Source organism: Sinocyclocheilus rhinocerous, unplaced genomic scaffold (assembly GCF_001515625.1).
Source record: "Sinocyclocheilus rhinocerous isolate Xijiao unplaced genomic scaffold, SAMN03320098_v1.1 scaffold236, whole genome shotgun sequence".
Taxonomy (NCBI): domain Eukaryota; kingdom Metazoa; phylum Chordata; class Actinopteri; order Cypriniformes; family Cyprinidae; genus Sinocyclocheilus; species Sinocyclocheilus rhinocerous.
In genome coordinates this window covers 1022709-1046203 of record NW_015647064.1, presented here as the reverse complement: position 1 = coordinate 1046203, position 23495 = coordinate 1022709, and the positions used below count along the sequence as shown (strand labels likewise).

Below are 23495 nucleotides of genomic sequence, written 5' to 3'. Positions count from 1 at the left end.
TTGTAAAATATTTATTTATTAATACACATGTAAAATCATCATCATTTGTGACAGAAGACAATGAATTGCTCTCCTCTCTGCAGTAAAATGTACATCACTAAGAGTTATGTACAGTAGACATAAAAAAAAAACAAAAAAAAACCTGATGATTCTTTCCAAAAAAAAAGAAAAGTAGTCTGTTTAGGGTGGTGAAGTGCTCACTTAAAAGTGCACACTAGAAAAGGGAGCCGAAGCTTACCTGGTGTGCTCTATTAACCCTGGGAATGTGTGTGCATCACTTTGAGAGATTCACAAGTGGATTGTTAGTTAACTTTTAGCTAAAGTGCAGAGTGTGCACTAGCAGCTTGGCTCATGATAATTTGGCGTTAATTCTAAAAAAAAAGATCGACGATCTCAACATTTTTACTGACTGCTAGATATTTCACATCGGCGCCCTCTGGTGAACAGCCGTAAAATCGTTTTTAGTACCATGTACAGCATCCCAAAACATTCAACACTCACAACACTCAAGCAAATCAGTTAAAGGCAATGGATATCCTTTCTGGACAGTTAGATTAAGTTCCCATGTTCTCAAAGTGCCATTATGCATGTTGAATGTCAGTGTGACAGACAGGAATCGATTCTTTAACTCCTGGGTTGTGTCAAAAAGAGACATTAATAACAAGCTTATCAAAGACACAGTTACAGTAAAAATATATGTTCCGTCAGGCTTTACTGGCAGAAAACCTCTGTGATCACCCATGCTGTTACGTTCTCAACGGTCTACAAATCATCTGTGTGTGAGACAGTCTACTCCATTTCTATCAGAACAAATTATCATTACTTGGGACGGTGAGCGTGCACGTTTGCGGCCCTTGATTTTGTTAGTACCTCAGCAGGCTGATTCAAGGTTTGTTGGTTGGCTGCTTTTATTCTTGGCCTCTTTTTCTCTCCCCCTTTCTTTTTCTTTTTTTACTTGCTGCTTTTCGAGTTTTTCCTGAGCCTTCTTCATGTCTTTTAGTCTCCTCTTAATGGTGGAGCGGTCTCTTTGACTAGAAACGCCAAGCTCCTGGAAGACAACACATATTTCAGTGGAATATTATTTAAATTTATACTGCAATCAGAAAATAATCAAAATACACAAGGACCAACCTTAAGTGTACTGTTGTCCATGCACAAGAGATGTTGGCCATCCACACCTTTCGCTGTAAACTCAGCTATATACTGTTCCATATTCATGCCCATCAACCAGTGACAGACCTGCTGATTGGTCCACTCGGAAAGGGGGCGGTTCTGCCACAGGTATTGCTTCACCGCTGGAAGAGGGCCATCATCAAGAGTCTGAAAATAAAAGAATTATATACTGTATTTATGTTTGAACTGGAAACATGAGAAGAGTCATAAGGTGTGGAAGACTGCAATACACCATTCTGCCATGCAAAAAACGAATGCTAACCTATATATTTTTGGCATATTTCAAGCAAACTTTCTGTTAATTTCGTGTGCCTGAATTAAAAGTGTCTGTTTACAGATCAACAGACTCCTACCAGGGCAGACAGAATCTAGAGCACACTTATGAAATCAGGTCAGAAGCTGTGGAAGACATCAAGAACCAAGACAGACTGATGTTCTGAAATATTTTGTTGCAGCTCTTTTCAATAAAATGTAGTGACCAGGGGCTGCAAAGCTCAAAAAAGCACCACTGATCAATCATAATCTTCTAAAATTATCAGTACATCAAAGGGATAGTTCACTCAAAAATGAAAATTCTGTCATTAATTACTCACCCTGATGTTGTTACAAACCCGTAAGACCTTCATTCATCTTCGGAACACAAACAAAGATATTTTTGATGAAATCCGAGAGCTTCCTGACCCTCCATAGACAGCAATGCAACTGACACATTCAAGGCCCAGAAAGGCAGTAAGGACATCGTTAAAATAGTCCATGCGACATCAGTGGGTCAATGTTATGAAGCTACGAGAATACGGTTTGTGCGCAAAGAAAACAAAAATAATGACTTTATTCAACAATTTATTCTCTTCCCTGTCAGTCTTCGCCGAGCGTTCACGAGAGTACTACGACGCATGCGTGTGCATTCAAGCCAAGTCACCTTTATTTACATAGTGCTTTTAACAATACAGATTCAAAGCAGCTTTACAGAATTAAACAGGAAAAATAGCGTAATACAAAAGGACAACAGTAAACACTCTATTTTAGTTAAAGTCAGTTTGTGACACTGTCACACAAAGACACATGTTTTTACCGCTCAATATATATTAAGATGGTTTTATATCTATATATTTGAGTTTTAATGGTTTTACATGTTGTCTTAGCCATTTTAATCCTCTTAATTATTTAATGTGTGTATGTCTTTAAAATGTTCATGGGTCTGCCTGTCATGTGATCAATCACATGACAGGGATAAGGAAGTAAACCAGTATAAAGCAAGCAGCATGTCAAACAATGAGGGTCAGACTGGAAGGACGAATTTAATTAAAGGGGTCCTATTATGCTTTTTCACTTTTTAAATTGTAGTCACTCCAAAGGGAAATATTTCGTTTTTTTTTTTAAATCCCTTTTCAAGAACTACAACGAACGGCTCGTTTGGACTACAGCGTTTGTTTTCCGGGCTTTGTGATATCACAAAGCGGCTCATTGGAAGCCAACTGCTGTAAAACTCCAATGAAGAAGACGACAATCAGGGTCATTGGCCCTGTCCCAAATGGAACACTTCATGTGCACTTGCAGTCTTACGGACTTACAATGGGCGACGCGTGCGCGTGTCCATTAAGTCCACGAGACCGTAGGGTGTCCCAATCGTTATTTTAGCGTTCAGAAGGGTGCTCGCAAGCACCCCCTTTGCGGCCGTTATGCGCCCTCGATCCGCACTTCTGCTGAGCCCGCACTGGGGCGAGCTCCGCAGCAGACTTCTACCCGACAGTCAAAGCGGCATTACGTCACGAAAGTGCGGACTCAGAGGAAGACCGCGAAGGTTTAGGGTGCCATTTGGGACAGGGCCATTGCCCGAACACTGCACTATCTGGATTGTGAAGTTGTTTTATGGACTTACCATTCCAGTATCTCACTCCTATTTTGTGTTTGTTTATTTTATTAAAGTTTTCTTTAAATGTTTGCCGGTTCCCGCCTCCTTCCCGAACTACGAACTTTGTTACACCATGTAATTCGACCGATAAGGCCGGGTATTTTAAAAATTAATATCAGAACAAAAATAAACACTGGTATTCGGTATGAACCGGTATACCGCCCAGCACTAGCCGATCGTTACAAGTTCATCATTGATTCAGTGATATCATCGTCCAGCTCAGTTCAGAAAATTCCTTTGCTCGTTCCTCTGCTTGTAAAAACAAGGCACAGCGCATGTTTTTTCTATGTCAGAAAGCCGGCTTCTGCATCAGCAGCACCACACGCATGCATCATGGTACTCTTGTGAATGACGGCAAAGACTGACAGAAGAGACAAAGTTGTTGTATAAAGTCTTTTTTTTGCTTCGGTTGAACCACTGATGTCACATGGACTATTTTAACGATGTCCTTACTACCTTTCTGGGCCTTGAGCGTGGCAGTTGCTTTGCTGTCTAGATGCAGGGCCAGAGAGCTCTCGGATTTCAGCAAAAATATCTTAATTTGTGTTCTGAAGATGAACAAAGGTCTTATGGGTTTGGAACGACATGAAGGTGAGTAATTTATGACAGAATTTTCATTTTTGTCTGAACTATCCCTTTAAGATTTATGCATTTAGCAGATCCTTTTTCGCCAAGTTGACTTATAATAGAAAATCAATCAATTTGTCAATAACTTTTTATTCATTAATTTTTACAAAACAAAAAAGAACATGTTTTGTTGATATTTACTTTGCACACTAATGTAATTTCATATATAGTGGGTTTTAAACATTTGAATTATATATATTAAAAATCTTAAGAGGTGATCAAATTGGGTATTTACCAGCCACTATTTCTGGAAGGTGAGACATGTTGTTTCTCACATAAAACTACAGTATTGCATGGCTTCAGAAGGCTTGTAATATAGTGTGTGAGTCATAAACAGAGGTGTAAAAAGTACTCAAAAATCAAAGTACAAGTATCTGGCCAAAAACATACTTGAGTAAAAGTAAAAAAAGTACAACTTTAAATTGTACTCAAGTATTAAAAAAGTAGAAGTACTTTTTTTTTCTGACAGACATACAGAAGTTTGATTAAAGGGAGAAAACAAAACAAAATGCAATGGCACAGGTCAAACACATATATCTAGTGCAACAAAAACAATTAAAATGCAGCACAGCGGAACACACAAAACAAAAAAACAAAAAAATACAGGGAATGGGATTAAAAGGAAACTCCATCCTTTCCAACCTCATGCCATCCCATATATATATATATATATGACTTTCATATATCTGATGAACACAAACGAAGAGTTTTAGAGAAAAAAACATCTCTCTTCGTATAATGCAAGTGTATGGGACGTCCAAAAATGACACTTCAAAAACTACACAAAGTGAATATGACAGTAACTCATACAACCCCTGTTGATGAATCAGTGTCTTCTTAAGCAACACTATAGACATGTGTAAGAAAAAAAATACAAATACTAATATTTTAAACTTGACCGTCTTATTACACATTGTGTGGTTTATGAAGCGGTCCTGTCCCCTTGCATTATACGGACTAAAAATATTTGCTTGTGTTCATCTGATGAAAGAAATATCTGGGATGAGAGTGAGTAAATGATGAGAGAATTTTCATTTTTAGGTGAACTATCCCTTTGAAGAGCAAGATGTGATGCAGAGGCTAGAAACATTTTCCAGACAGAATACAAGAATGTGTTGAATTAATGTCATGGAATTAAAACATACAACATTCATGTTTTGAAAGGCCACTTTTTTGTGTTGTCTATTCAATGTCACTGTCTAAAAGGATAATTAAACTTTTAATTGTTTATTTGGGGCATTTAGAGTTTTTTCTCAGCAAATATTGATAAGTAATTATTTGCGACTAATTAGATTATTAATGAGCAAATCATGTAATTATTAAGATGAAAAAATATTCATTGGCAGTCCTAATTGCTACTCAATGTGTCATATAATTACATATTATAAATACAATTTATCCACTACCTGGTAAGAACATCACTAAACATGAATTACAATTAATTTAACATACAATGGTCATTTAAACACTTTTTTGGAGATTTGTAACATAAAAAAAAAATAAAAAATCACTCCCACAAAATATTACTTGTATTTAAATTTTCATCACTGATTTTATTTGCACTCAATCTTGTGCATTCAGCCAATGTATTACACAGCTAACAGCTCTATCAAAACAGAAAGAATAACGAATAAACCTTTTTTTGGGAAAACAACTTTGCTACCTCAATATGCTTCCTCAGATTTGATGGTGAAATTTTGAAGCCAAACATTACCTGATGAAAGTCATAACTGCAGTCGAAATGTGTATGCTTGATTCGTGAAAACAATGATCATTGGTTCTCACGTCAAGCACGCATGTTTGAGCTTCCGTTTACCATATTAAATGTGCATCAGATAAAATAAAAATGTAATGTACTTTTCAAGATGAAATAAAATGGTAAGGAGTAAAAAGTACAGTTTTTTCTTCAGAAATGTAATCAAGTAAAAGTACAAGTAGTCAGTTTAAACTGTACTTGAATAAAGTACAAATCCCCCAAAATAATACTCAAGTACAGTAATCAAGCAAAATTACTCAAGTATTTTACACCCCTGTTCATAAACTACTTTTATGAGACTTTCATTGTGCTTTTTTGACCATTTTGGAGTTCATTTCATAAAATGCTTCCATTTTATAGAAAAGAGCAGTGCGACCATTTTTCAGAACGCTTCCTTTTGGGTTCCCCTGAAGAATGTACAGAATTGTCATACAGGTTTTTTTATTTTTTTTATTATAAATTATTCCTTTAATACTGAGCCACTGACACACCCAACACAACTTGTAAAATAATGTTACCTGTGGCAACATCTTACCAACAGGGCGTAGAAAGACTGTTGCAATCATTTTGGAAATTCCACATACCGTACACATAAAAATGACACTGGAGAGCTGCTTCACTCACAACCACACCCATATACTCCACATGGATAACATAATTTACTGCGGAAAGATCCTAACCATAGGCAGGAAGCACAGAGTGAACAGCCTGGATGTATTAAGAGGGGAGAAACCTGCTATCCTGTGCCTCACTATACACAGATGGAAGAGCCTAAAAGTCACATTTACTGTTGCCTGCTGAAATTTCACAAGTGAAATCCAGTCATTTCAATAGAAATCCATGAGAAAAGTTCACACATTTTCTGCACATTGACCAACAGAAAGCTGTTTGGTTTGAAAGTGACTCGCTGAAACTTTACTAATGTGACTGCACCTGTATACTGCAGGCCTGAGCCATGCTATAATAGTGAAACACAATGACATGCATGGTGAACTATCACCTCTGTTTCTCAAAGCTATGAGTATAATCTCATTCTTTCCATTCCTCCCTCATGACGCACACATTCCACGATACTTGCTCTCCTCTTTAAAACACCTCACAAACTAAAAGTTCAAGTTCAGGGCTGATCAAATATACACGTATGACGATTGCTAACCATTAACTACAGGAAAAGCTCATGCAGTGGTGACCCCACGGACTCTCACCTCGCAGGAGGAGAAGGTATGTGTGTGCGAGCGCCCGAGGAGACGGGGTTCTTTGAGTAACCCCGCCAACACAGAGCGAGGACTACCTGCGATCGAATCATCCGTAACAGACAAGCTCTGTAATAAGTAGGACACAGGGACATACACGTGTAAACATACACAAACAGACACATAAACAATTACTCACAAACAGTTTACACATATACAGTATTTACAGGATGGGATGCTAATAAGCATGCACTTTTAAAGCAGATAATGCTAATGGCTTAAGGGTCACTAAATGTGTAATATCAATGCAAATATCTAACCAGTTCCTCAACGTTCACGCTAAAAAAAAAACTTTTAAACAAGACAGAGTTTCAGTGTAATTGGGTCACTGACAAACAAGATAATGAAAACTTAAAAAAAAAAAAACAGTTTATGTGCAAAGATCACAGAAATGTATGTATGCAAATTTAAATGATATCAATGTTGTAAAAAGCAAAAAAAAAAAAAAACCTTGTACCTTGAATACATGTGAGTGTACACATCTTAATAAAAAAAAGTTGACAAATGTCATATCATAAATTATAATAAATGAATAGATTTGATTTTTGATCAACAGTGAAAAGGGGACCCCTTTCAAACAGTGTCGCGTTCCGAACGTTGTTTAAGCGACCTACCGGTATTGCGGTATTTTAAAAATTAATATCAGAACAAAAATAAACACTGGTAGAGAGAGAAAGAAAGGTCATTCTAAATTACCCTAAACACATTTATTCACTGTATTCGGCACTTCAATTGATTCTTTTTTTTCCTCTTGGATGCTTGTTTGAACTAAATGTGGTGAATGGAGTGGTGACAAGTGGTGATATTACCTTCAGAGTCTGGAAAACTGTACCAGTGAAGAACAATTCCAGAAACCAAAACCAGTAGAAACACAAAACTACATTGTATTACTTGTAAGAGCTGGCAATGGAGCGTTATCACACACTACAACTACTATCATGCATCCCTATCATGTGTTAGTGAATGTCTAAACCTGAATTAAATCAAGTTATTAAAGTATTAAAACCATCAAAACTATCATTCCCTATAGGGTATGTTCTCAGACACAAAACTATGTCTAGTCACTAAATTAACACAGTTCATGGCAATGCTCCATTATGAAACAAGATTGGGCTTTATCAATGTGGGCCAAAGGGTATATTGTGAAAGAATGCATTTACTACAGTGGAGCATTTCATCTTTCAACAAAGCCACACCAAAAACTAGTCCACTAAGGTTAGTAGCAACTGCTATAAACCGAGTGTATTACTGTCCTCACACAAAAGATACATTAGCTAGAGTACCAACTGAATACTGTACCAAATCTAAGGAGTGAGAGAGAAGAGATGGCCAGGAGAAGTTGGTCTGTTTTAAAGAAGATTTCATAAACACACATTCTGCATAAGCAAAATGACATACAGTAGGGTCCAATGTGATGATCATCATGTCATTCAGCAAAATTCACGAATGTTCAAAAAGAAGTAAGAACATCTGACCTTTTGTACAAACGAGTACTACAATAATGTAGACTCTTAAACATTTCCTATTCATTCGTTTTTTAACAAATTCCTAAAACTTTTGTTTATTGCCATCTTAAAATGAGATTTTAAATAGCAGATATTCAGTATGTTTCAGACTTTTAATACAGTACAGCCTTCAGAATATGTCTAATTACAAAACTTCACTTCCTGTTAGGATCAAAGACTGAACACAATGAGACTGCTTAAATATGAACTTAAAATGACATCCAGGAATGCAACCAACTGCAACCTTGCAAACTGAATTAATTTTAAACGGCTTAAGCCTAATTCATTAATCACTTAAAAACTCATGCATTAAATCGCTGACAACATAACTTATTAATTCTTTCTCTTATTCAAGACAGTTATGAAAATAAAACATCTGGACCCTACTCACCTTGTTTGGACGATCCTCTATGTATGCCTCTGAAGGAGTATGAGGCAGACTGCCACTGGACGCAGAACGCTCTTTTTCTCGCTCTCTCTCTTTTTCCTTCTCTCTGTCCCCAAACCAGGAAAATGGCATGCAGGAAGGGATGGAAGAGATGGAACCAGAGGGGGAAACATTGCCGCTGGACTCATCCAGTAACTCTCCTGATCCCCTGAATTTGGACGACAAAGAATCCCTGCTAACTGATCTATATCAGAGAAGACCTGCACATTTTGAAATGATTTGAAACTATTTAACTTCAGCTAATGTAGTAGGTTAATATTAGGAGATCAAATATTCCCACCTGCTCCCTACAGATCCTGTCAGTGTGATGCTCTCCCGTTTTTTGCCTTTGCCTCCGGATCTGCGGATACCACTACAGGGCAACACAAAAGAAAACGGAAGAACAGTTTAAATTTCAGGCCTTATCTACTTGATTGGTGAAAGACTGATATCTGTCTGTCAAGGCTACATTTTTATAATATATTCTACATTATATCATGCTTAATTATAAAATTATGCACTTGCATGTTTTAGAGTAAACAACACCCAGGAGTAAAAAGTGTGATAATTTAAGTTCTCCCTGTGTCCTTCCAAACTACGATGGCTTTCTTTATTATATGGAAAACAATAAGAACATATTTTGAAAAATAGTTTCATTGTTTTTTCATATTCTGAAAGTCAATGGGGTCCAAAGCTTTCAAGCTCCAAAAAGGACATAAAAGTAGTGATAAATTAATCTATACAAAGTTTCCTCAAAAGATGACAGTGTCACTTTGTATAATAAACATATCAAAAAACCTTGATCAAAGCATCAAAATGCATCAAATATGATAACACAAAGCTTAAATGTCAACTAAAGGCCAATTCTCACCGGACCGACAAATGCCAACAGACACTTTTGTCAGGTTTTGTCTGATCAGACCCCTGTTGGCATATGTTGAATATCTCGATTTTGCTGATTGAACATGCTAAATTGACTCTAGTCCAGTCGTGGAATGTCTAAGTAACGTACTGCAATCTGATTGTCCATGTTAGTCAGCGTCTGTCGGTGCAGTGTGAATTAGCCTTAATGTGATACCTCATTGATTCTTTATGCTTTACGATCTCTGAATTTACCATTCGAGTCATATGGATTTAATTATTTCTAGCCTTTGGAGAGCCTGAAAGTTTTGGTCCAATTAACTTTCATAATAATGGACAAAAACAGCTGAAACTTTCTTTAAAATATCTTCTACAGAAGAAAGAAAGCCATACAAATTTGAAATGACATGAGGGTGAATAAATGGTGAAAGAACTGGGTGAACTATTCCTTTAACTGAAAGGTGGGTCTTTCTGCATTTTTGTGATTTGTTCCATTAATTTTTTTCTTCAAGTGGTTCATCTCCTCCAATTGTAATGTCCTATTGTAATTTTGGCACACAAGAGGAAGTTGCTGGCCAAGCCATACCTGAAATCTGGGAATCGTCTTTTGGTCTTTCGTGTTGGTGAACCATCACTCTCTTCATCTGAAAAACAAAAGAACAATTCAATATCTTTTACATTTCCTCTTAATCTTCAGGCTGATATTGAAGAGCCTAAGCAGATAACCAGTGGAAGTAGAAGATATAAATAAAAAATACTCTAAGAAATCAGTTGTACCTCTGCTTGCTCTGCTCTTGCTGCGCTCCTTGCCTTTGCTCCTCCTGTTTCTCAGGTTGAGGAACATACTAGAGGAGGACTGTGAGGAGGATGGGGACTGGGGAGTGGAGGAGTCTTTAGGTGGAGACAGGCTGGCTTGTGTGCTGCTGCTTCCGTGGGGTGTTTGGCTCTGCATAAATACATCACCTCTGCCTTCACTTCTTGGTTCACGTGTTTGGTCGTGACCAAACTGTATGGATGGAACAGGTATGGCTAGGCTCTCGAGGTAAGACCGCCTTCTTTCACTGTTTGTTCTTTCCTGTTTGTTGTCTTGTATGCACACAGATTCCTAAAAATGAGATACAATTAAACTAAGATTTCTTCAATCCAAATTGTTAGTAAAAACATACAGGATGAAGGTCAATACATTAAACAGAGGCTGTGTGTAAATACAATGAACACCCTGGAAGTTACAGAACAACTAACGTCACTTACAGAACCTTACGTTAGTGTAGCATTCAATCATACAGTGACGACACATCACAAAACACCCATAAGAGCAGTAGAGTAAAATATATAAATATAAAACTTGATCCAATTTTCAAAGTGTTAAAGTCCGCATGAAATCAAAATGTACAATATTTATTTTGTTAGCGCACATTGCTAGTCTTAAGGTCAATAATTAATCCATGTTAAATTAATCCTCTAAAAAATTTTTTTGTCTTGGTCAAATCTTTAATCAAAATCTGATCATTTGCTTCCGCTCTGGAATGGCATGGCTTCTCTGATGATGTCAGTTTGACGGCTTGGGCAGAATATGCTTAACCACACCCCTCCAACCGTTAGTTTGCTGCGAGTGAGAGATGAGAGAAGGAGCGCAAAAATAAAAACCCTGCCATCTACTCAATATTCCGTTTCAGTTGGAAATACGTCATCATACTGAAATCCTGTCGGCAGCAACTTCCGGTTCACGCAGACTTTAATATAAGCTTTTCTCAACACACCAATGAAAATCCAACAACTTAACTGAGTAATATGATTTTGCACATTTTGATGGAAACAAAAGTTTGTTTGGGCCTCTTCATATTTTCCCTCTGTAAAATAATAAACTATGCGTTATGCTTGTCAGTAATTGACAATCTTAAAATGTCAAACCTGTTACTATAATTATGTATGGTACATAACTGAAAAATGTACTGTATTTGTAAAAATCTGCATTAAATTCTCTAAATTCTCCTTTTAAGAAGCTGCTTGTAGTCAAACTGGGAAACTTTTGTTTTGTATAATAAACCATAAGCAAAAAAAAACCAGGACAGATCACACTTTTTTAATGTTTGTGGTTCAACGCACCTGTGATTGGCTTGGTGCCTGTGAGCCTTTCGCGGACTCTCGGAGTTTACTTCGGGAGGGCCGCTTGCGCTGAGATCCCTGTGCCAGCTTGGCTTTGGTTCTGTATACACTGCAGTCCAGGCGAGCCGTCTGAGGAACATCTCCCCAGTCTGCATCTGAGGACAAACAGACATACACCAACATCTCAAAACCAGAAGAACCTACTTTAACAGATTAGACTGTTTCTGAACAAAATAATTATTAATAAAAGGTGTTACAATCTGGCCAAACAAACTAGGGTAACATATTACAGCTAAACTATATATTTTATAAATCAAACTATATATTTGACCAGCTTTTATACTATATATTTGACCAGCTCTTCTGTACCAGAGTGAAGGTCATCTGTAGATAGTCCATTTCTTTCAGAGGAACCGGAGGTTGGACTGCTAGGTTGACTCTCTCCTGCAGGGCTGCAAGACTCTTCTGGTTGGTCTGATCCAGTACGGCCCTCCAGACAAGCTATCTGAGAAATGCAGAGAGGTATTATGTGCATATAGAGTCACAAGACTCTATCCTGTTATCTTTGTTTCTATGATGACTAAATGTTATGTATTTGGCAGATGCTTTTATCCAAAGCAACATACATTGCATTCAAGTTACACTTTTTTTTTTCAGATTACAGCTTTTGCTTTTTTCCTGGGATTTGAACCCATAACCTTGGCATTGCTAGTGCCATACTAGGATAAGCATAAGGTAGAAAAGGCTCTATATTTTTCTGCTACGATTTCGCATTGGATAACTAATATATGTTCAATTAATCTGTTTAATAGCTTAATCATTACGTGCAACACCAACTAACAGTAGCAACAAACCCTAACCATAAAGGCCGCAACAAATGAATCATCAAGACGAATGTTTAGAGTGAAAATTCAGTGTGATAAATATGCAGCTGCTGATTTTTGCTAATGAGGTGTTCTAATATCTGCAAATAAAGCTGCCCAACCAATAACATCAATGCTTTTGGTCATAAGACCAGAGCTCCTGCTGTATTTTGTTAAGCAAAAGTGAGCTTGTCCCAATACGCACCCTTGCGGTCTCACACAACAGAAAGTAAGTGCACAAGACTGTCCCAGGTCTGAAAAATGCCAAAGCTCGGCACACACTAAATCCACACAATCTCTAATACTAGGATAGAACCAGTAAATAGCAGAGGAAGAATCCAAAATCAGCTCTCTTGCCTCTGTACTCTTATATTTGGTGTTGTTGGCTAAAAACCAGAGGGATTACAAAAATATCAAATGCCGTTTGAAAACATATAAATACTTTTTTACTTAAATTCTGTGACAAGTGGGTGTCAGAAACGGAAAGTTGCATAGAGTTCTGTGTACTGTAGTAACTGGTGTATTTCTGCTTTTCTAAAAGTGTTAACTAATGTCTGAAAAGACAAATCACATGCGAAAATCTGACCAAATTTTTGTGCCGACCACTCTGGAAGTTACAGAACAGGTAACTGAAACATTTGTAGTACATTCAATCATTCACCCAGTGAAGCCACATCGCAAAATATTAACAAGACCAGAAAGATGTTCATAATTGTAATCTCACTTCGTTCGAAATGAGATTAACATGAACAGGCTGCAGTTTTACCTTATGTTGTAATTGCCTGACAGTGCTCTTGTATTCTCTCTCCCTTTGCTCCAGTTTTCTCGTCAGCTCCGCCTCTTTCCTTGCATATTCAGCTTTTCTACAAGTCAAGAACAGCCCCACCATTAACAAAACATGACAATTCACTTATCTTCTTTTTCTCAATTCTCTTGTCTCATGTATTTCTCTATGGAGCATTATAATTTCTAATAATTCACCTTGATACAGGCTTTCACAAATCAGTAAATTTCCAAGAACGCCTGACCAAACTTCCCAGAAAGATTCTGCTATGACAACACATTACATGCTCAAACACACCTCTGTTCATGCTCCTGTAGAAGCATCATGCTCTTATTGTATTTGAGCTTTAGGGAATCATGTTGACTCTGGGCTTCATTAAAACGCTGGTTGATGGCTTTGCAGAGGGCCTGAGCATCAAGCCAGTATTTTTCCAACTTTTCAATGCGCTCCTTGCTCTCTTCCACATTCCTTTCAAGAGCTGCACCTCGAGTCTCCCAAGACTTACGTTCGGCTTCGCTCACTTGCAGCTTTAAAATTGCAAACACACAAAAAGTTAAATAACTCAGCAGGTAAGACAAGATACTAAATAAGAAATGAGCATTTTTATAAGCATCCTACCTTCTCTCTCAACTGATTGAGTTCTGCTACTGTGACACTGTGTTTTATCTGCAGCTATAAAAGAGAATTAAAGTGAGAAAGAAAGCATTTCACAATGATGAATAAGTTACAGTATGTGGAAATTCACATTATACCACTTTGAATTTTTGTTCTAGCTCAGTAGGATCGATATCTTCAGGTAGATCAACGCCTTGGCTTCTCAGTTGTGAAAACACTTCTTGTGCCAAGTCATTTGATGCATCCTCCGCCCCCTGCTTCTTTTCGGTCTCTCTCTGTTTATCCTTTATCAGTCATAATATGGGCCCAACAATGATTAATGACTCATTTACTCATGACATCAAACTTATCTTTACATGTTCACATACCTGTTGCACAACACTCTTTTCAGCCAGTGGTTCAATTTCCTGTTGATCGTGATATTGGTCATGGATTTGAGAAATCTGTTTTTCATCCTGTAGCTGATGGTTTTTGGGTTTATGGTGGTCTTTATCTTTTGGCTCCTGGTTTTCAGGGCTTGTCTCGTGTTGTAGAGTCTCATTGATCAGACGGGCCACTTCGCTCTCCACTCCTGGTTTCTCCCGGCCAATGAGAAACCTGCATTGGAGGACATAATTCCTTCACACAGTTCTAGGACTATGACCGTTGCTGGTATTATACTGACTATGAGATTAGATTTGCCCTGGTGAATCATTACCAGACATTTCCTCCTTAGTATGTGATGCATGTTCATAAATTACATAATACAGGGAAAATCCCTTTAGAGCAACGTGGAGTGAGCTGCTTTGATCAAGGACACAATGGTGTGAGCTCACAGCTTGTTCCTGGTGGGGCTTGAACCCACAACCTTAGTGAACTTTAGCTAAAACTGCAAACAGGTCACTTTATGTTCAGCTTGGTGTGTCGATACTCACTTGACCAGACCTTTGGTGTTCTTCAATGTTGTAGCAGCAAAGAGTTGAGTGACACCAACCAGACTGATTCCATCTACCTCCACAATCTGATCATTTACCCGAATTCTGTTAAGACAAAATACCAATGCTTGTTTTATTTGAAAGCTGAATAGCCATAATCTGTTACTCACATTGTTCGCTATCACACAAAGAAGGTTTTATTCTGGATTGCATAAATCCAAGTCAAAAGACAAGTTCTTACCGTCCATCCCGGTGAGCTGCACCTCCTTCGGTGATGGTCTTCACAAAAATCCCCAGCTTCTCCAGTCCTTGATCTGCCCCAACTCCCATACCAATTATACTGATTCCCAGGCCATCGTTTCCTACACAACAAAACAGGCACCTCAAATACAGTAATTCTACAGTTAATTGACTTTCTCAGGAATTTCATACCAGGGGAAATAAATTTTGTGATAAAAGTTTAAAAGAAACCTTTCTGAATATCTATAGGTAAAACATCCATCTTTTCCACCCTCTTTTCCAGCTCGTACTCAGCAGATGCAGACACAGGGTCCACATCATCATTTCTGCGATCATAATCCTCATTAGAGAAGGTAAAGTACACCTGCAGAAGAGGAGATACATTAAATAACACACCTGTGCACACCCACACAAGGCCATCACCTTGCATAGCAGAATCTGTGATTTATTGATTTCACAATTAATGTTGATGTAAAATAATGTTCTGATAAAACGAAGTCCACCCAGATAATTTCTGAAAAAAAGTGTAATTCAGACTCATTCCAATCTTCCTGTTTATAACTGCCCACATTTACATGTTAATACCTACTCAGTATTTAAAGGAACACTCCACTATTTTTGAAAATAGGCTCATTTTCCAACTCCCCTAGAGTTAAACAGTTGAGTTTTACCGTTTTCGAATCCATTCAGCCGATCTCCGGGTCTGGCGGTAGCACTTTTAGCTGTAGCTTAGCATAGATCATTGAATCTGATTAGACCGTTAGCATCTTGCTCAAAAATGACCAAAGAGTTTCGATATTTTTCCTATTTAAAACTTGACTCTTTGTCGTTACATCGTGTACTAAGACCAACGGAAAATGAAAAGTTGCGATTTTCTAGGCCGATATGGCTAGGAACTATACTCTCATTCCGGCGTAATAATCAAGGAACTTTGCTGCCGTACCATGGGTGCAGCAGGCGCAATGATATTACGCAGCGCCTGAAAATAGTCCCAGCTAGGTAACTTCCAATAAGCCTATTTTCAGGCGCTGCGTAATATCATTGCGCCTGCTGCACCTGCAAATGGGGCTGACTAATCTGTGAACAAATCATTCAGACCAGTTTTGTGAACCAGCTAATTTATTGAAAAGATCTGAGTCAAGAGTGATTAGTTCACAAATCAGACACCGGTATTTCTCTCAACAACATGCCAAGAAAAGTTAGGAAAGATGTCAAGATTTTTCTGTAAATAATGAATTCAATTTTGGCTGGTTCCACACATAAAGCAAGAACACTTGGAAAACAGCACAGCAGTCATATAGACTACTTTTATGATATGTTTTTTGCAAACCTTTTCAAGCTTGAAAGCGCCAGTATCTAGGTACAATTCTTCATTCCACACATAATGCTACAAATGTGCAAAAATAATTAATTTGCAATATTAAAAAGCACTTGTGAAATTTTACAGGCAAAGAAAGTCCATTGTCAATATGCATGAAGCACAGTTTTATATTGGCAAAAATGGTGAATTTGCATGTTCAAAGTTTAACTTAGGCCTAATTGTTTTCTGATGCAGATACCTATTGAGATGCTGCATTTCACCTGCAGAATTTCGCCATACAAAGCTAAAAGTGAACGCACCCTAATGAAGGTGCTAGCTAAATTACATGCCCACAGCATTTTGTCATTGGCTTACTTAGGCCGACACAGGCAGTTAAAAAGCAGGTCAGTCAATAGTATGCATTCCTAATACTGGCACCAGACTTGGACTGAGTACAGCAGTAGAATTAAACAAAAGGAAAACACTGCCTCAAAATCAATTAGACATGACAAAGTAACAGTATTTCCTCTTTATTTGTCTTATACCATTTTACTTTTGCTTTCTCCATCCATACTTCCCCTTCATCTTTTTTCTCCACTACAATCCTATTTTTCCTTCCCTTCATTTATTCTCTCTCCGCTTTCTTTTGTCTAGTGACTCTAGTTGTCATGGAGTAAGCGTGCACCTCTGAACAATGTCCTTTTCTTCCCAAACATGCTCAAGCACAGTGTCTCTTTCTATCTCGCTCCCTCCCTCTCTCACTCTTTTAAGCCGTGGCTTTTTAGCAAGAACACAGGACTATTTATTCCTGGGACTGAGAGAGTCTGTTACTGAACTATGACTTACAATAAGGAAAAAACAACAGATAGCGTTCAGGTCGAGCGTCAAACCTGAATAGAATTGCATAACATCACCATGACCAAGAAATATTAAGATAATGAAATACTAAACTGTTCCAATAAAGAAATGTCCTTTGGCAGCATTAAAACAAACTTGGTTGTTAACAAGTTGGTGTGCAATAAGAACAAGTCAGCAAAAATAATAGCGAAATCCTGGCCTTTAGTAATTTAATGGGATTTAAAACTTAAAATTTTGAATGGAATTAATGGAAACCAACGGTTCTGGTGACCATTGACTTCTACTGAATGGACAAAAAGAGCTCTCAAAATATCATATTTTGTGTTCCACAGAATACAGTAAATCATACAGGTTTGGAATGACATGAGGGTTAGTAAACGGCAGAATTTTCTTTTTTGAAGGGCGAGTAAAAAAAAACTGCATTTTTGGGTTAAAGATGGATTTGAAGACACCATATTTTGTCTAGAAGGGAAAAAACACTTAATGAGCTAATATTCAAAGCCCATTGTCTCATCAAAGATCAAAAGATGTCCAACACAAACATCTGTTGAAAGGAAATCCTTATTCACAACCTAGCCTATATGAGACAGGCAACTCACTTCCTGCTGATCCTATATATGGAAAACAGGATGAGTAAACACAAGAGCAGAAATACAGAAACAGGCGCATCCTGAGGGCTGAGTAAACAAAAATGTAGAAACGAAACATGTAGGAACACTATAATATGTTTACAAAGGGAGACCCAAGCTTCCTGATTTAGAGAGAAAATGCATCATAGTGTAAGACAAATGTTAGTTACCACCCGCTCATCCCATTTCTATAAATACACAGCAAACAAACTGACACTGACCTACTCTACACGCTCGAGGAGGACACACCAAGGAGGAAGGGATGTTGGGGAGAGTGACACATTAAACACTGAGCTATGATATTCTGATTTGGTGTGTGTTCTGACCCAGACTATAAATCCATGGCGTCTTCAGTCTGCCAGGCTCTGAAGAAATACATGACCTGGTTTCCAAACTTAAGAGATCTTTTAAGAGTGCTGAGAACAACTGCAAGGTCCACAGGGAATGAAACACCCTTACACACAATCAGCCTCTAGTTACTGACTGATTTTGGGCAGTCAAAACAGTGGACTTTTGCCACCTACTGTAACACACTTGATATGTCTTTCTTTATTTCCTTTGATCAATGGTTTAGTATATTAGATTTATACTCTGATTAATATGCAAATGCAAGAGCTTCCACAGCATTGAATTGGTACAGACAGATGATGAGATGATTTATATTCATATCCAATCACACAGACAAAGACATAACACCTTTCCTTCCCTTAACAGGATCCTTTTAAAACACTCCATGTTCAAGAGGTCCCAAAGTCAGACACACATGAACGACAGCACAATGCACTTTCTGTTTGATGCAACCCAGTGCCTGGTCTCTGACAGATGAAGTAAGATTAAAGAGTTGTGTGTTTTGCTTTGATCTGTTATACAGTATGACTAAAATTTGAAAATCTGTACTGACTAGCATTAGTCTCCTGCAGCCAAAGACAAGTAAAATGACCAATCACAGTTTGTTTTGTATTTATTTGTTTTTTGGGGCAGATTTATGGTAACAAATACACATGAGAAAACACTAATAAATCAAATAAATAAATAATTAATTAAATAGATTAGAAGAACACAAGAAATTAGCAAAATATATGTATACATGTGTGTGTGTGTGTGTATATATATATATATATATATATATTACTTTGTGTTTAAGATTTACACAAAAATGTCTCTCCAAAAGTAATAAAAAAAAATGTTTTCACAGACAAATTTTCTATTTCAGAAAATCTTGTTTATCTGTTACATGAAATTTCAAAGTGTGAGAGTCATATCAGCTGAGACCAGAGGTAAAGCCCTAAGATATGGAACTAAATGACACGCAAAAAAAAACCTGTCAGAACATGAGACGTGGGATATTACATGCCTGAAGTAATGCAAGCTCAGACAGCACCTTGGTTGAGAGCGTTATCTTAAATGTTCTTGGTAGAAGGTATTTTACACTGTAGCAGGAACCCTGATGAAGTCACAATTCGTAAGAATCAATAAAATAGTGAAACAAGTCACAGACAAGTATAATGTTTTCCTCACACTAAAAGAAAAGTTTGTTTGTGTTTTGGGGCAAAATAAATACAGGACATGGGTGCCAAATACCTTAAAGCAAGTAGGATCTTGTCATATAAACATGAATAATAGCTGCATAGTACATGCTTTGTGAAAGTAAGAACTGAGGTGCTGACCGAATTGAGCCACGGTCATCTGCTAAAGGTGCAAACACAGATTTGGGTCACTGCCGGCAGGCTAATTCCTTCAGACTATAATGAAAACCTTCTAAACCCTTTCAGAGGGACCAACAAATAAATGCTGAAGCTGAATAAAAAATACGTTGAAGTACTAAATATAAATATAGAGTTTCTTCTAAACAAAGTAAGATTGGGTGAGACATACCTTGATTGGTGCTGTAGAGAACTTGATCTTTCTCTTTGGAGTGAGGTCTTCCTCATCAGAGAGTCCTGGAAGTTCCTCAAATTCCTGGAATTCCTCCTTCACTTGACATTCCAAATCGGTCCTGTTGTCCTTGTCATCCACAAAGGCAGCATTCTCAATTCCACAAATTAAAGATCTCTTCCCAATTGATCCCTGATAATCTTGCTGTTGCCTCTCTTTTCCTGTTAAGACATCTTCCATCTCTCGTTCATCATCGTCCTCCTCTAAAGCTTCAACAGCTTCCTCTACTCCCTCATCCTCTTCCTCGTCCTCGTCCTCTCCTTCTCTCTGTTCATCCTGCTGTTCCTTATCGTCAACATTGCTAGCTCTCTGCTCACTCTCCCTCATAACAGTCTCCAGTACTGCCTCCTCTTCAGTTTGGTCTGTCTTTAGTTCTACTTCCTCATTGTCTTTTTTCTCCTCCTCCTCGTCTTCCTTATCCATTATGTTCTCCTCAAGAAACTTTCCCTCCCCTCTATAGTCTTCCTCTCTTCCAGTCTGTACAGATTCCTCACACGCCCTCCATTCCTCCTCATGTTCCCTAATTCTCTGTTTTGATTCCTTCCCAAGGAATGTTAATTGGAGCTCCTCGCTGCTGGTCAACACCCTCTCAGAATTGCGATTTGGGGATTGGTTCTCCTTGCCAGCCTCTTCAAAAACATCATCCTCAACATGTTCCTCCTCATTGCCCTCGCTTTCAGATGATTCGGTCTTCACCACCACCAGCTCAGCTCTGACCGTGGACAAACCAGGAACCTTCTCACTATTCTTGCCTTCACCTTGCTGCTCTTGAAGTGCAGGATCCTCAGCTACAGATGCTTGACTAGTGGTACTCCTTGCAGACAAGTGATGGATCTTTTCGCTTGTATACACAAGAGTGGGTTCTGATGAGACTGTATCTTCTGAGGACTTAATATGTTCTTCAGCTGTGGAACAAGTGTTATGTAATGTCTTCGTACAGACTCCATTCAAAGGGGTACCATGTGAATCTGAACCATTTAACTTGGGCAAACATGTTTCAGTAGGAGAATCAGCCCATAGTGAATAAGAGGTAGGGGAACTACAGCTGTCTGGTGATGAAGGGGGATCCGAATGGTCGCTAGCAGCGGAAAGTGACTGGGAATGACTAATGGGACTATGAGATCCTGTGGAAGGAGCAGCTGACAGGGACTCACTATCACTGTCCAACATAAAACTCTCCAGACGTCTGGATATTGGCCCGGCATTCATTGACACACTCAGCTTATGTGGTGGTGTCTCACTTTCGCTTCTTCCCTTTTCCTTGTCCTCCCTTTCTTTTGCCTGTTTCTCTAGCTCTTTAGGTTTGTCATTTCTCTCTCCAGTAACTGACGCTTTCCTGTCTTGTCTCTCCACTAGCTGAGGCCAGATAACTTTGGGAGAGCCAGATCTCTCTGTTGGAGACTGCTCTTTAAGGCCACTCTCAAACAGCTTCCTGGTCATTGAGAACTTCTCAGCCAGTGCTGCCTTGTCAATGGAAACATCCTCTGTTTTCCGTGCCTCAAAGGAGGCTGAATCTAGACTGGTAACACTACTCAGACTGGACCTGTAAGGGGTAGAATCCAGTGAAAATTTGGGTGACGTGGGTTTGCTGATATTGGGACTGTCTTGACTCTGCTTTTCATCCATTTGCAAGAATATATTTTTTATTTTGCTCACTTTGTTGCCCGAAGGTCTGCCTCGGGAGTCACTGCCTCCGTTGGAGAAGGGTGAAGTCGAGCTGATTGATACACTTCCATCAAATGAGCATTTGATGGAATGGAAGTCTGATTTATAAGCATTCCTGTGTGGAGATGCACTTCTCAGTGCCCGTTCACTTTTGTTTTCACTTTTAATCATGATCACAGGTAAAAAGAACAGATTTGAAGGTCTCAGTAAGTAAAACAGATAAAACTGGAACTAAAAAAGCAGCATATATCCAGGAGCATGGTACGTCCTCATTGTGTGTGTGTGTGTGTGTTACATTTAACTGTAAAAATGCCAGAAACTATAAAATATCCCATTATTAATTATCTAATAAAATATTTTGTTATTTTGAAATGTACTGACAGCACAGATGGACAATGCAAGGCCTCTCCAGCAATTTTGCCCTTTAATAACAAGACAGAGGACACTGTTATCCACACAAACACCACCAGGGTAAACATGATGCCACAATAATATTAACATTGGATAAATAATATGAAATATAACAGAAACACACTATGTAGTATAACAATAAGAAACTTATAAGAAGTAATAAATAATATATATTTAAATAAAATCCAAACAAACGTAGGTTAATGGTTCATGCAAGGAATTATTGATAATTCCTTATTACTGATAATTCCCTATTACTCATAAATTAGCAAGACATTCATACATTTAAATAAACTTTTTTTTGTGTGTAAATATTCGTCCTTAAATTGTGCATACTGCTTTTTATTATACAAGTACATCTTGCAGTAATATTTGCCTTACCGTTAACCAATTGACAGGTCTATATTGTAGCATAGTCCTACATTACTTTTTAAATTTGCATTTTTTACAGGTAGCAGGTGCTCAAGTACAACCCCTTCTTTTTGACAGTCGATATTTTCCCATTGACTGCTGTAACCGACTTCAATCCTAATGAAGCCTGACTAGTTGAAGTTTCTGTGAGGAAGTTTATCTTTCCATTTTCGAAAACAACAAGGCCGGATAAACGAGTTTAAACCTACCTGAACTTCATTCATTGCGACTTACAGAAGATGTGAGAAACCATGACCAAACAATCACAGACTTGTTAGACTATTCGTCGTCATTCCTTTCTCCGAAGTCTACATGTCTTTCTCCTTGAATGTAACCAGCTCAACAAACCTTATCCCCACATGCGCGCTCCTCCTTCAGCGTCATACCCGCTGCTTTTTTCCGGAGCTCGCGAGTCAGGCAAGCGCGCGCACAAGGGGGGCGGGGGGGGGGAGACTTGAACAACCGTGGGAAAGTCAGTAATCTCTTCCATAAAGTAACAGCTAAATTCAGAGTAGGACTAGGACTAAATAGTAGCCTATTATAGACATTACGTAGGCCTATTTGATGTCTAAACACAGTTTTACTCTTTTTTGGATCTAAAATATTAACTAGCCTAACTATAGATAAATAAATAAATTTGGGATCTCAAATCATCCATGCAATGAAACAGTTACAATGTTCCATACACCAGCATTTTGGGCCACATAGATGCCATATCTGAGTTTAATCTCCCTGACAATTACAAGTAGGTCACCATAGTGCTTCTGAGATGAGTCGAGTGGAGCACAGGACAAAAGAAAAGAAAAGCAGCTGAAAGTAAAGGAGCAATGCATGCAGATAAATGTCATTAACAAACAGATCTGAGCATAATGCAAGAGAACGGAGAACAAGGCAAAAGCACTTCACTACTGACACTGTAAACTGCCAATATCATAAAGATTTATGATAAACCATTTTGCTCTAGACATTTTGTCTCCTTCTGTTTGTCTTGGTGTGGACTGTGTTCCATTGTAAATTTCAGTGTAATGTGTGTCCATCTGAAGCCTCTAACAGATGGCATTTTGTAGCTCCATATTGAAAGTAGATTATCTCTGCTGAGCCGCTGGTCAGAGTGACAATCAGCATAACCGAAGCATACAGTTCCATTTAAAACTGATTGACTGATGTATAGCAAAAAAATATTCCAGCAACTGCAGGGTATACTTGTGTTTTTCGCTAAGCAATCGTAATTAAATGCTCTGTGAGATTGT

At 38.1% G+C, this 23495-nt stretch overlaps 1 protein-coding gene across 3 annotated transcripts; it reads right to left on the bottom strand.

Moving 5' to 3' along the window:
- Positions 1-21691, bottom strand: LOC107708684 (neurabin-1-like). Of its 3 annotated transcripts, none has more exons than XM_016512989.1 (19): positions 19699-21691; positions 15268-15400; positions 15038-15158; positions 14797-14901; positions 14251-14479; positions 14020-14166; positions 13886-13939; positions 13565-13794; positions 13250-13346; positions 11990-12125; positions 11621-11775; positions 10292-10619; positions 10101-10158; positions 8955-9026; positions 8618-8822; positions 8021-8065; positions 6674-6790; positions 1132-1320; positions 1-1048 (listed from the first exon to the last, which is right to left on the bottom strand). In XM_016512989.1, exons 1-19 carry the CDS (start codon positions 21592-21594, stop codon positions 872-874), a joined length of 4494 nt encoding a protein of 1497 aa, XP_016368475.1. In that variant the 5' UTR covers positions 21595-21691; the 3' UTR covers positions 1-871. The 3 variants fall into 3 exon arrangements, with proteins under 3 accessions (XP_016368475.1, XP_016368476.1, XP_016368477.1); XM_016512990.1 differs by having other exon boundaries at positions 14020-14157; XM_016512991.1 differs by lacking the exons at positions 6674-6790; positions 8021-8065.
- Between the last annotated feature and the right edge of the window lie 1804 nt (positions 21692-23495).